This window comes from Pseudophryne corroboree, chromosome 2, assembly GCF_028390025.1.
Source record: "Pseudophryne corroboree isolate aPseCor3 chromosome 2, aPseCor3.hap2, whole genome shotgun sequence".
NCBI classification, from domain to species: Eukaryota; Metazoa; Chordata; class Amphibia; order Anura; family Myobatrachidae; genus Pseudophryne; species Pseudophryne corroboree.
In genome coordinates, this window is record NC_086445.1 from 639,956,468 (window position 1) to 639,970,165 (window position 13,698).

At 42.9% G+C, this 13,698-nt stretch overlaps 1 protein-coding gene across 4 annotated transcripts in view; it reads right to left on the reverse strand.

Moving 5' to 3' along the window:
- The window catches only part of LOC135041630 (endosome/lysosome-associated apoptosis and autophagy regulator 1-like), a 480,370-nt gene that overhangs the window by 314,936 nt on the left and 151,736 nt on the right, over window positions 1–13,698 (reverse strand). For 3 of the 4 annotated variants that reach the window (XM_063954952.1, XM_063954950.1, XM_063954951.1), the window contains exon 3: window positions 7,583–7,703. In XM_063954952.1, coding sequence (XP_063811022.1) covers window positions 7,583–7,703 — 121 coding nt within the window. Of the gene's footprint in view, window positions 1–7,582; window positions 7,704–13,698 lie in introns of those variants that run through there. The other variant, XM_063954955.1, reaches the window with a different exon arrangement.

Here is a 13,698-nt window from a genome sequence, read left to right on the forward strand (position 1 = left end):
CTTCATGCGCTCTCCGCTTACATTTTTCTTTTCCTAAGTGGCCTTCATGTATCTTGCACAGCATAGTTTTTCTTAGTCGTGCAGGTATGACAAACCTATTGCCTTTGTAAATAATACCATCGACAACTGTAAAGTCACTGCGGTACATCAAATAATCATGGATAGACAACGGGCACGCATGTTTTTCTGCTAGCCAACCTTTCAGAATGATATCTTTCAACACTTTCATTGTGTCATCTGTCTCCGTTTCTTTCCTAATCTGTTCTGGTCTTGCAAGAGACACTGGTATAGAAGCTACGATCAAATTAACATAGGCTTCTATCTCTTCATCCAGCAGACTTTTGGAACCTTCACTTTTGTCCACAGCACAAGAAAGTGTATCAGCAATGTACATGTATTTGCCGGGACAGTACAGCAAGTGTACATCATATTTCTGTAGTCTGATAAGCATTCGTTGAATTCTCATGGGACAGTCATGTAATGATTTAGTCAGGATAGCTACCAATGGCTTGTGGTCAGTTTCCACTGTAAATGTTTGACCATACACAAACTGATAAAATCGCTCACATGCATATGTGATCGCTAGAAGTTCTTTTTCTATCTGAGCATACCTTGTTTCAGCACTTGTCAGTGCTCTTGATGCATAGATTACTGGTTGCCATGTATCCTCATGTTCTTGTAACAGCACTGAGCCTAGGCCAAATTACGAAGCATCTGCTGAAATTCTTATTCTTTTCGCAGGATCAAAGAATTTTAACACTGGTTACTCTGTAATTATCTGTTTCAAGCTTTGCCAACTTTCTTCTTGTTCATGTGACCACATCCACTCGTTATCTTTGTCCAACAACCATCTAAGAGAGGCTGTTCATTCAGAGAGTTGAGAAAAACTTTCCTAAGTAATCATTCCTAGGAATCTTCAGATGTCGTCTTTGTTGTTAGGACGTTCCATGTTCACTATGGCCGATATTTTCCTTGGGTCTGGTTTTACACCTTGATCCGAGACCACGTCGCCCATAAGGTAAGTGTATTCACGCCAAATTCAGATTTGTCCTTTTTTAGCTTTAGATTCACTTTCTTGACAAGTTCCATTACTTGTCTCAATCTAGAATCATGTTCTTCCTTTGTAGATCCCCAGACAATAATGTCATCCAATATTGTTTCAACACCTGGAATATGTTCAAAAATCATGTGTATCTTTTTGTGATATACTTCTGGAGCAGACAATATTCCATATGGTAGTCGAAGAAATCTGTATCGACCTTCTGGTATATTAAATGTACAAAGCTTTGAGCTGGCCTCATCTAGCTTCATTTGCCAGAATCCTGAAGATGCGTCCAATTTACTGAACCATTTTGCTCCCACAAATTGCGACATTTCATCATCTCTGGTTGGTAGTTTGAAATGTTCTCGTTTAATAGCTTTGTTTAAATCTCTGGGGTCTAGACATATTCTGAGTTGTAGAAAAAACCAAGGACTGCTTCTACAGCGCCTCAACTGCAGGAGGCTAATAATCAAATTACCCTGATATATGCGCGGCTGAAAAACACTATGTGGGTGTTTGGTTGGAGAATATAGAAACAGACAAAATCAGCTGCGCAAAGTATCAGGGAAAGGACAGTACAATTTTAGGAGAGCCGATGTATGTATATAAATGATTTATTAATGAAGCATAAAATAGCAGTAAAAGATGACATTAATTGTTGGATATAAAAAGCACACCTTGACTCAGTTTATCCGTTTAAACAGACACCAAATTGTGTCGGTTCTCTATATAAAAGTCCACAAAAGGAAATAGAGTCCAGCTGTTTATTGGAAAGCAATAGATGGTAGTAGCCGTAAGGTTAAAGATTAGAAGTGAATGATCAGTGCAGTAGACATCCCATAATTATTGAGGGAGTGATCCAGTGTTATTTACTGTTCAGTTACCTCTCCTTAGGTGGGCTGGTCCAAAGCAGAGCGTCCTCGGCGATGTGTCCTGCAATGCCCACTATGCGAATGCCGCCGGGGAGAGGGAGCCGTGGATTCACTGTAAAGTATAAGCCGTGTGCTGGTTTATCCGGCTGACGGGGAGCCGTGTGTTGATACGAGCGGCTAGTGAATTGAGATCTGCGGCTATTCTAGGATCTCTGTGAAAATGAAGGACGGCTTGCGGGGAGATCAAACCCGCTGATGCTTTCAAATAGGATACCTCGGCAGGTGTGCAGACAGGAGGCGTGGCCTAACGCGTTTCATCACGTGACCCGTGACTTTCTCAAAGGAATATACCAGCCTCAATCCGGATCCACTTTTAAAGCAGGATAATTAGTTAATTATGTACAGGTGTGAACATTCATTGGATTGCTCCTAGTTAATTACATACATCGGCTCTCAAGGGATACAAAGCTGATACAAATATCATAATCTCAACATTTTAAAAGTACTAAAAATGTGTCTACATTAATTCAATATAATATAAAAACGCTCAAAAAATTAATAAACTTAATAATAATAAAACATAATAAGTAATGATAAATAAATGGAATAAAACAACAAAGAGTGAAGCCAAGGGGCGCAAAGTAAAAATAATAATGGTAATAATAATATTTTAACCAAGGAGTCTAAAATTATATTAATTATATTGATAGAACTATATAATAATATGTGCAAATATGTGTTATGCAAATACAGATGGAAAATATATAATAAAAGAATAATGACAATGAAAATAATAAACATAATAAACATTGTTCAAAATATTAGTCACGGTTAGAATCGAACCGGGATAACTTAAATTTACCAACGCATAGGATAATACCACTATGCCATAGAGGCTGGGACAGAGGATTATCAACATTTGAAACATTTAAAGAATATTATGATAGCATGTTTATACAGGGGTCATAGGTTATAATAGACCTCCCAAAGTTAAACAATAATGTTAGCATGAACATAAAGAATGAATGATAATAAAAAATAAAAATAATAACATAATAATAATATAGAGTAAACAATGATCGAAATATTAATCACGGTTCGAACATGAGATCGAACCGGAGTAACTTAGGTTTACTGACACGAGGGATAATACCACTGTGTCACGAAGACTGGGACAGAGGATTATCAATATTTAAAGTATGTTATAATGACATATTTATAAGGGAATCATAGGATGTAAAAATAAAATAAAATAGGTTAAAATAAACCTCTCAATAATGAATATTAACATTGGCACAAGCATGGAGAAGGAATAATAATAATAATCGGGGGGGGGGGGGGGTTTAGAGGAGGCAGGGCAATTGTTGTAGAATGGCTTAAGAATCTAATTTAATAGACTCATAGCTCATAAGATAGCTTAAGGATCGAATTCAATAGACTCATTGAGCCCTTTGGGGACAAGGGTTCTGAGTTTGTGGATCCAATAATTCTCCCTGAGACAAAGTTTCTTATATCTGTCTCCCCCTCGTTGTCCATTTTTCTTTTCAACAATTACTAAGGAGCTTACCCATTCAGTAGGCTCATCAACTTTCTGTATCACACCCAAGGCTTCCATGCGATTTAACTCTTGTTTCAGTTTTTCTCTCAGCATAAACTGCACTTTTCTGCAGGGGTGTATCACTGAAGAAACTTGCGTGTCTATATTTATTTTATGCTCTCCAGGTAAACAACCTAGACCTTCAAACAAGTCTCTGTATTCTGTAAACATCGATTTGCAGTCATCTTCTACTTGTGATGTCACCATAAAAACTTTCTTTAGCAAGCTTAGTTTCTCACAGGAACTTAATCCTAGAATCGGTTGCACATTTTTATCCACAATCAGTAGAGATGTTTTAAACTGTTGTCCCTTATATTTTAGTGTCACTAAGCATGTACCTTTCACAGGAATTTCCTCCCCAGTGTACCCTGTAACTTTCACTTTGGCTGGATGAATTTTAGGTTTTACTCTAAGTGTCTTATAGTCTTGAAACAATATTAAATTCACCTACGCGCCAGTATCAAGCTTAAAGGTAATGACAATCTCGTTCACAGTTAAAGGGACAATCCATCCTTTCTTATCTGCACTGCAAAGTTCAATGCAATCCACAAAGAATTCCTCTGTTTGTTTAACAGCATGCACTGTAGTTATTTCCCTTTTCATTTTACAGCATTTGGAAAAGTGATTAAGTCTACCACATTTCATACAAGTTTTACCATAAACAGGGCACATTTTAGGATTGTGAGCATTTCCACATCTACTACACATTTCCTTATTAGACTATGGCTTAGACTGCTTCATTCTTGAGAATGGAGGTGTGACGACACGTGATGACACAGCCGGCGCTTTGTGTCGCACAGTGGTAAAAGACACATGGTTACTTTCCTAGCCCTGGTCCTACACATGGACTTCACCAATTGCCAATATGTTATTAGTTATATGCTAGGCAATATTGTATTGTATTGTATTGTATTGTATTGTGTGGTTATTATATTGTACAGTTATATTTTATCTGTTATATTTGGTATATGTAGTTTATTTGGTTATTATATATATTCAATGTAATTGTTAACTGAATAAGTCTAGGCCAGAGTGTTAGTAACATAGTTAAATCAGTTCATTGTAATGTAAGTCCTAGCTGTACGCTCAGATGTGATTAGGATGAGTAGGTTATGTAGTAAACAGGTTCTGTATGGAGATGCAGGTAATCTGATCCTATGCACTCCATTGTGTACAAGAGTCCAGACACCTCGTCTCCACTCCTGACTGACCAGCTTGTGTGATGAATAGACAGGGGAGGGTATAACAAGAGGAGTGATCTCTGCTGGAGTGAGAGAGATCTGAGAGAGATCTGAGAGAGAAGGTCAGAGAGTGGCAGGAGACTGGCTAAGAAGTAATGTTCTGTTAGGAGTTCCAGGAGGGAATTGTCGTGTAGAATTGGATCACAGAAGTGTGCTGAGCTGTTTATAACCCATTCTGTTCAATAAACCACTGTTGGTTTTTCATCTACCACCATGACTGAGTGATTTGGAACCCAGTATCCTCACAGGAGGTTTGCTTGGCTCTGTGTTCTGCACTACATGGACAGCACCATCAGCGTCCTTGTGTAACGTTTTGGCTTGAAATCTAGTTATTTCTGCAGATCTGCACATAGTCACTGCCTTTTCTAGTGTTAGGTCTTGCTCTCTCAGCAATCTCTCTCTGAGTCCATTATCAGGTATTCCACAGACAATACAATCTCTAATCGGTGAATCCTTTAAAATCACCAAACTCACAAGTTTTACTGAGTGATTGCAGCTCTGTAACATACTGATCAAATCCATCTACAGACTTCTGATCACATGTGAAAAACTTATATCTTTCATATGTCACATTTTTCCTTGGCACAAAGTAATCTTCAAAACTTTTGCATTACAGAAGATAGCACCATATTCTGCCCCTCAGCAAACTGAAAACTATTATAAGTGTCCAGCACATCCTCTCCTATCACATGGAGGAAAATGGATGCCATAGTTTTGTCAGCCTCTGTATCAGCTCCACATGCAGCAAGAAATATATTAAACCTTTGCTTAAATCTTTTCCAGTTTTCAGACAAGTTACCAGACATCAGCATGCCGGTTGGAGGAGCCAGTTTATCCATGGTTACTCACTGTTTGAAGAGAGGAGCACACAGCAGGCTTTGCAGACACTATCACAGCCTTACAGACTGCTGCAGGATTCTTTCACACACAGAGCACTAGCAGTCCAAGTTAAACTTCTTCTGACACCATGTTTTGTTCATATGTTTGTAAATCCAGTCATCAGGACACAGACATGCGAGTTCACTGCTGTGCTGTTTATTCCATCACCAACTCCAGACACACTGCACACTGGACCACCCAATTCCCAGCATCCCCCTGATCCTAGGGACCATCACTGAAGATTCAGGCTTACACAGATTGGTAAGGGAGTATCTACAAATATTAAGCATTCTAATACACTAACATCACAAAACTCATTGGCTAAGACCCAATACAGGAGGTGCGGAGTCTAACATGCCAGTGGTGTTCATCCGCATATCGCTGTGCCCAACATGCAGGTCGTGACCCTCTGTCTGGGTTCCCAAGAACGAGCTGATATACACTGGTGATGGTTTGGTCATTTGCATTGGGGTGTTAAACTTGGAGATGACAGACAGGGTTGGAGCTGAACGAATAGGTTAGGCATGGGTATGGAGTCAGGAGGCAAACACTAGGATGACAAAACCTGGAGCAGAGCACAGGGGAAGTCAGGAACTGGGAACGAAGCACAGGGAAGGCAGTAACTAGGAGTGAAGCACAGGGAAGGCAGGAACCAGAAACAGGACACTAATGGGCTTATTCAGAGATGGACACAGATCTTGCTTCCCGTGGCAAAATCTGCGTTCATCTCCACACAAGCAGGGGGCTGCCCAGCACAGGGCAAGGCCACCCAGCATTTGTGTGGCGTCACCTAACAATGCATCCGCAATTTAACTGTGGATGCATCAATTAGATGTTAACCCTTGCACGCTTGCAGGTGGTCCATCACCATTTTTTTTTATAGTAGCGGTTGCATGACGTGCTTGCGATACCCCCCCCCCTTCCCCCCCGTCTCAGCCAAGCTCCCGCAATGCCAAAAGACCTGCGGGTGCCTTACCAGACGGACGCGGCTGCATCAATCTCTGAATTGGCCCCTAAAGCAGAACACCGGGAAGCACAAGGCAAAATGCTCTAGTAAGGTATTAGAGCCTATACTCTGGCACAGGAGTGTTGCTGGGGACTTCCTTATATAAGTGGAGTCCACTTCATTGGGGCAGATGTAAGATTAAGCCTGGAGAAGGCATAAGGAAATGATAAAAGTGCACGGTGATAACACACCAGCCAATCAGCTCCAATATGTAAATTAACAGTTTGGAACAGATTGGCTGGTGCGTTATCACCTTGCACTTATCACCGCTTTATCACTTTATGCCTTCTCCAGACTTAATACATCTGCCCCATTATTCTATAGTCACACATGAAGGTAGTGTCACTTTTCCACTGCAACCTAACTGCATGTAAAACACATTGGTGAATGGAAATGCATTCTGTACTCCATCCCTCCCCCCGCAAATTGCCATTTTTTCAACTGTGCTTATACACCAAAATGATAACAAATGATAACAAATCGTTTCCCATTTCTAACTATCACACATTTTGCACTTGGGTGGTTGTGGATGGAGGTGGAGTGGGAGAAGCTGGGAAGACATCCATATTGTATTAGCCGTAATAACACTTCCTGCTTCACCTCATTACCAAGGCGAAGCAGGAAGGGACAACAAGATGTAACATCTTGTCTGCCAAAGCTCCCCACTCCAGCGATGTCCCACAGAGCAAACAGCGCTTAAGCTCATTGCTGAAGCGCTGTGTCTCCGTGCCTGGCTGGCTCCTCTGCACATGCATGGGATCTCGCTACTCACGCGAGATTCCACACGCAGTCAGGAGCCGGCACCCTCCACAGATTTAGTTCTCTTGGGATATAAAATTGCAACTTACTGTATAACTGCACCAATCATTTTTATTAAATCTCTATTACCCACACAAAGAAAATGTTGGTGCCTCTTTAGTCAATTTATTGTCTAAATGTACTTACAACATTCTGTGCCCTTGATTGGGTCTGGCAGTCCCGTACAAAGTCCTGGCACATGTGGCACTGCTACACGCCATCTGGTGCCCTTGCTGTCACACTCTGTATACTCGTAATGGTACTCTGACTGCAAGAAAAGGAAAAATAATGTAGCACAAATGTAAGGTTTCATATTTAATTCCCACAGTTTACAGATACTCATTTTGTTCTGAAAATGCCCAGTTTAACCTATTGTATCCAAAAATATATACGTAATGAAGGATCATTATATCATTTCTTTAATTCTAGTATCAGTATTTATTACAAATTTTACTATAATTATATTAGTAGTTATATTAATTATATGAAAGATTGTTTCATTGAAACACCAATAAAACTAAAATATTTTTTTCTTAAACAGCAAGTATAGAATGTGTTTGCTCAGTTTTGGTAGATAGCTATTCTCCTTTAAAAACTTTATTTTCTCTTTAAATTCTGTCTGAAGGGAAACCAGGTATGGCTGCCCGACACATAGGAGACGTCTTACGAAGTATCATGTTTGGACGATTTGGGGTTATACAGTACATTATATATATCATATCCCCCAATATACTGTGATTATATACACCCCTCCAATACATACAAATGAAGTACCCATCCTGGGTAACAAACATGTTACACCACACTGCTCCATCACACACACACACACACCTGTTACACTGCACTGCTCCAGGGCATATACACAGCGGGTTACACTGCACTGCTATAGCACACACACATATACTAGTATCACTGAACTGTTCCACAGGGGCGTAGCCAGAACTTTGTGGGCCCCATAGCAACATTTTGTAGGGCCCCCCGTCTCAATGCTCCTAAAGAGACACTTCTCTGCAGCAGTTGCTAATTTTATGCCCTATAATAGTGCCCTAGTTCATTTTCTGAACCATGGTAGAGCCTTATTTAATGTTATGCCCCATAGTAGTGCCCTAGTTTCTTTTATGAATCACAGTAGTGCTTAAGTTCACCCTATGTCATATTTCAGAGCTGCCAGTACACATTATGCCACACAGTACCCCCCACTCACATTATGCTATATAGTGCTCCCCTGTTCATATTGTGCCTCATTACAGTGCCCCACTTCATATTATATAACATTAAAATGCCCTTCAGTTCATTTTATACCGCTCTACAAAAAGCAGGTCCAGGGGCATACCTAGATATATTGCAGGCCCCAAGGAAAAAGTTTGAAAGGACCCCTACGTACCACTCAAAAGGTGAAAAATGTATGTAACACGTGTAACTGACAGGGAATGTGGGCCCCTCTCAGCTCAGGGCCCTATAGCAGCTGCACTGCCTGCACCTACAGATGGAGCCACGATCATCTTGGCTTCTCTGCTGCTCCTAGGGACACCATGGATTATTAGCATAAGTCCTTCATCTATTGTTCTCAGCTGCAATAGAATACAGAGAGAACACAATACATCAGGGGATTAAGGGGTACATTTACTAAGCCGTGATAAGAGCAGAGAAGTGAGCCGGTGGAGAAGTGCCCATGGCAACCAATCAGCACTGAAGTAACATCTATAATTTGCATACTATAAAATTATACAGAGCTGCTGATTGGTTGATGGGGAAACTTCTCCACTGGCTCACTTCTCTGCTCTTATCACTGCTTAGTAAATGTCCCCCTAAGGGGTCTATTTACTAAGCCTTGGATGGAGATAAAATCGCTGGAGATAAAGTACCAGCCAATCGGCTCTTAACTGACATGCCGCAGGCTGTGTTTGAAAAATGACAGGAGCCGATTGGCCTTATTTCCAGCGACTTTATCTCCATCCAAAGCTTAGTAATAGACCCCTAAGTCATTACAGCAGGGGACCAAGTCCGACTGCCCTAGCTCAATTAATCCTATTAAAGGCCAAGATGAAGATGGCTCCATCTGTATGGTAGCTACGCCCTTGCTGTTCCAGCACACACACACTGGGTTACACTGCCATGCTACAGTACACACACACACACACTTTCAATTCTATTATGTCATCATCACCATCTTTACTTGTACTGCACATCCCCACATTTGCAGATGATGAAGATATGGTGGAAGGAGGAGGAGGAGACTTGTCTATGAATATAGTCTGAGAAATGTCAGACTCACACATAGCTAGAATGGACACCCCTATACTCTCCACAGGAATTTGTGAACCTTAGCATTCTTTTTTTGGATGCTAATTTGTCGGTTTTTAATGTCATGCCTTATCTCCTTTTTTGGTTTTAGGTGCCCTTTCCTAAACTTTCCGCCCCTGGACCACCTTTCCCTGATGTTCTTTTTTTTGCAAATGACAAATCAAATGCATAGTGACAGTGCTTATATTATTTATGTGAACGCAGTGGGATACAGCCTATAGAGTCATAGTGCAGCACCAGTGTGACACACTTAGACCACAATGATGCAACTAAGTTCCTACAATAAAAAAAGTAATAAACAATGACTTGCTAACTGCCTGTACTGCAATCTAGCTTGTCCAATATTAACAAGACTAAGGAGCCTGAGGGGACTGGAGTGGATAGCTAGGTCAGTACAGCACTAGAGTGGATGAACACACAGTGGATCGATAGGTCAGCTCAGCTCAGCCACTGGAGTGTATGGCCACAGTGGACACAGATAAATTAGGTCAGCACTGGAGAGGATGGACACAATGGATACAGATATGTCAGGACTGCTCAGCCACTGGTGTGGATGGACACAGCGGACAGAGAAGATCGGTCAGGGCAGCTTAGCACTAGAGTGGATGGACACAGCGTGGAGTCAGTGCACAGACCATCAGAGCACATAGCCCTCCAGTGGTCCTGTGTGAAATGGCGCCCGAATTACCACTGCACTGACTGCAGGGACTCATGTCGAGATCCAACGGAGGGAAGATGATGTTTTTGCCTACTTCTGGAATCCCAGCAAGCAGGAAAACCCAAGCCACCACTCAGCTTCATTTGGATACAGGAAGTCTGGGTGGGCTTGGTTCTCTGATAACAGAGTCTGCTCATCTCTTAAATATATCAGGCATTTAACTGACATTAGTCAAGCTTGTGTCAGGGATATGAATGTGTAACACCCACAAACACAACATAACATTTACGGTGCCGAAAACTTAAACTAAATTGTGGGGTGCTGAATCTGCTGATGTGAATCAGGTTCGGGTGATCAGAGCGGCAGACCTGCTTTACCTCTCAGACACAATGACAACATACACATATACAGGATCTAACTCCATTTTATTATCCAAACAAAATTAACAAGTGGTAGGTAAGCAGGAAACAGGTGCACAGTTAAACAGGCTGGTTATGGCTTCTTTACTATAGTCACAGGTAACCAGCGGTAGCTTTAACAAGTGGCAGGTAAGCAGGAACACAGGTGCACAGTAAACAGGCTGGCTATGGCTTCTTGACTATAGTCACAGGTAACCAGCGGTAGCTTTAATGCGTGGCAGGTAAGCAGGAAACAGGTGCACGGTTAAACAGGCTGGCTATGGCTTCTTTACTATAGTCACAGGTAACCAGCGGTAGCTTTTAATGCGTGGCAGGTCAGCAGGAAACAGGTGCACAGTTAAATAGGCTGGCTATGGCTTCTTTACTATAGTCACAGGTAACCAGCGGTAGCTTTTAATGCGTGGCAGGTAAGCAGGAACACAGGTGCACAGTAAACAGGCTGGCTATGGCTTCTTTACTATAGTCACAGGTAACCAGCGGTAGCTTTAACAAGTGGCAGGTAAGCAGGAACACAGGTGCCCAGTAAACAGGCTGGCTATGGCTTCTTTACTATAGTCACAGGTAACCAGCGGTAGCTTTCATAAGAGAACTATAAGTGCCAGCGTATCTCAATAGCAGAAAAGCACATTCACATTGACTTTAACACTGCTGGGCGGAGCTTGCATAAGAGAACTATAACTGCCAGCATATCTCAATAGCAGAAAAGTACATTCACATTAGCTTTAACACTGCTGGGCGGAGCTTGCATAAGAGAACTATAACTGCCAGCATATCTCAATAGCAGATAAGTACATTCACATTAGCTTTAACACTGCTGGGCGGAGCTTGCATAAGAGAACTATAACTGCCAGCATATCTCAATAGCAGATAAGTACATTCACATTAGCTTTAACACTGCTGGGCGGAGCTTGCATAAGAGAACTGCAAGTGCCAGCATACCTCAATGACAGATAAGTACATTCAACTTTTAACTGTAATGTAAGCTGCTGGGAGCACATATAACCAATACTTTTTCACTATCTCCGCAGCACTTACCAAGGGGTGTCTACACTCCTACCCCCTACCAAACAATCCCAGATGTTGGTACCAATATATAAGGGCAGCCTACCCCTTTTACAACATTCCAAAACAAAACATGCGGGGCACAGCACTAGTGGGGAGCCTCTTCCCCTGGAATACAGTATATTGCCCCCAGATTGCAGAGTCTTTGCAGCGGAAGGGGTAAAGCCGGGCACATACAAATGAGGGGAGCGCAACCCCTGATTCTCTAAACTTGCGGGGGTACTGTGATGAGGGGAGCCCACCCCTTTCATTATTAATTGTCTCACCGGGGCACTCATGAAGGGCAGCCTACCCCTTTATTAAATATGTTCCCCAATTTGCAGAGTTTGGCAGCGGAAGGGGTTAACTTCATGGGCAGAGTTTCTGGCAGCGGAAGGGTTACTGGGGCACCAGGATCTCACCACCAGATGCGGCGCTTTTGCCACCTCCGATCCTCCGCATCTTCAGCGCTGCTGTCTGGAGTCTCCCTCCTCAGGCTCCGGTCCGGTCTTCTCCTCTTCAGCTGCCGCCGCGCCGTCTCTTCACTCCTCTGCGCTGTCCTCTCTCCTCTTGTGCAGCAGACTCCGGTCCGCGCCGTCATCTCTACGCTGGGGTCTTCTCGGGTCCTCGCCGTACTCCAGCCGCCAGGGGTCCTCGCTGGGGTCTTCTTCCCGGGGTCGTCCTTCGCGGTGCCTGCGCGTTCATCACCTGACGCCAGATACCGCTCCTCGGAATCCAGGGGACGGAGGTCATCGCTGCATCTCTGGACGGGCTGCGGTTTCTCCGGCTCAGCGCTCCAGTCGTGGGCCAGCGGCGGCACTTCTCCGCTCTCCGTCCCTGCTGGCTCTGACGCGGCCAGCTCTTCTCCACAGGCAGGGTCTCTGGTCCTCCTCAGCGCCGAGAATCCCCACGACCCGGCAGGCAGCATCCACTCTCCAGGATGGTCATCTCTTCGGATCCCGGCGGCGGCTCGGCTAGGCAACAGGTAGACTTGAGCGGAGGCTCCACACTTCAGGCTCCTGGATGCTACATGACTTCACTTCCCCAGGTACTTTTTCCCATCCTCCAGGGTACTCTCTTTCCCGCGCTGGGCAGCTCCTTATATCAGGCTGTGTCCCTCTGTACCTCCCCTGTCCTGGGTCCCCACTGGCTCTCTAGCCCCAGCAACAGCCCGCCCCAGGTGTCTTTTGCCCTGCAACCTGAAGGGGCCAATCAGTGTGGGGGCCATCTTCCCGGGCTCTGTGTTGCTGAGGAGGGGAAACTAATTATAGAAGGCAGTGGCGCCAAATTCCCCTGCCTAGGATGACAGGGACAGAAAAATTTAGCCCCTATTCTATCCTGGGCTTTGTAGTTCTTTTATGTAGTTTAAAAAAAAAAATCACAAGGGGATCCCCATGGTGCAATAGCTTCAGGGTATTACATTTGCATGTGTGCTTGTAGCACCATTTGTTTCTGTTTGCTCTGGCACTGAATATTGATTAATAAAACAAAGAGTAACTGGCATAGGGAACCGGATCCAGGATACAAAGCTAAGCCAAAGGCAGTAACAGCATTTCTTTTCCCCCATAAATTAAAACTGTGTGATTAAAGAAAAGATCTGCACAGTACCTCACTGAAATAAAACTATAGGACTGAAAAACACATGGTATTTCTACAATAAAATCTAAGTAACATCCAAATAAAAAATAAAAAAATAAAAAAAACCAATAAATATTTCTAAAGTCAACAAAGCTGATGATATGAAGCAGACATGAACCAACTACACATTCTACCAATGAATATGCAGTTAATGCACTTCACATGTTCCAAAAAGGAGTGCATGCAAGTACGGGTAATCCGGA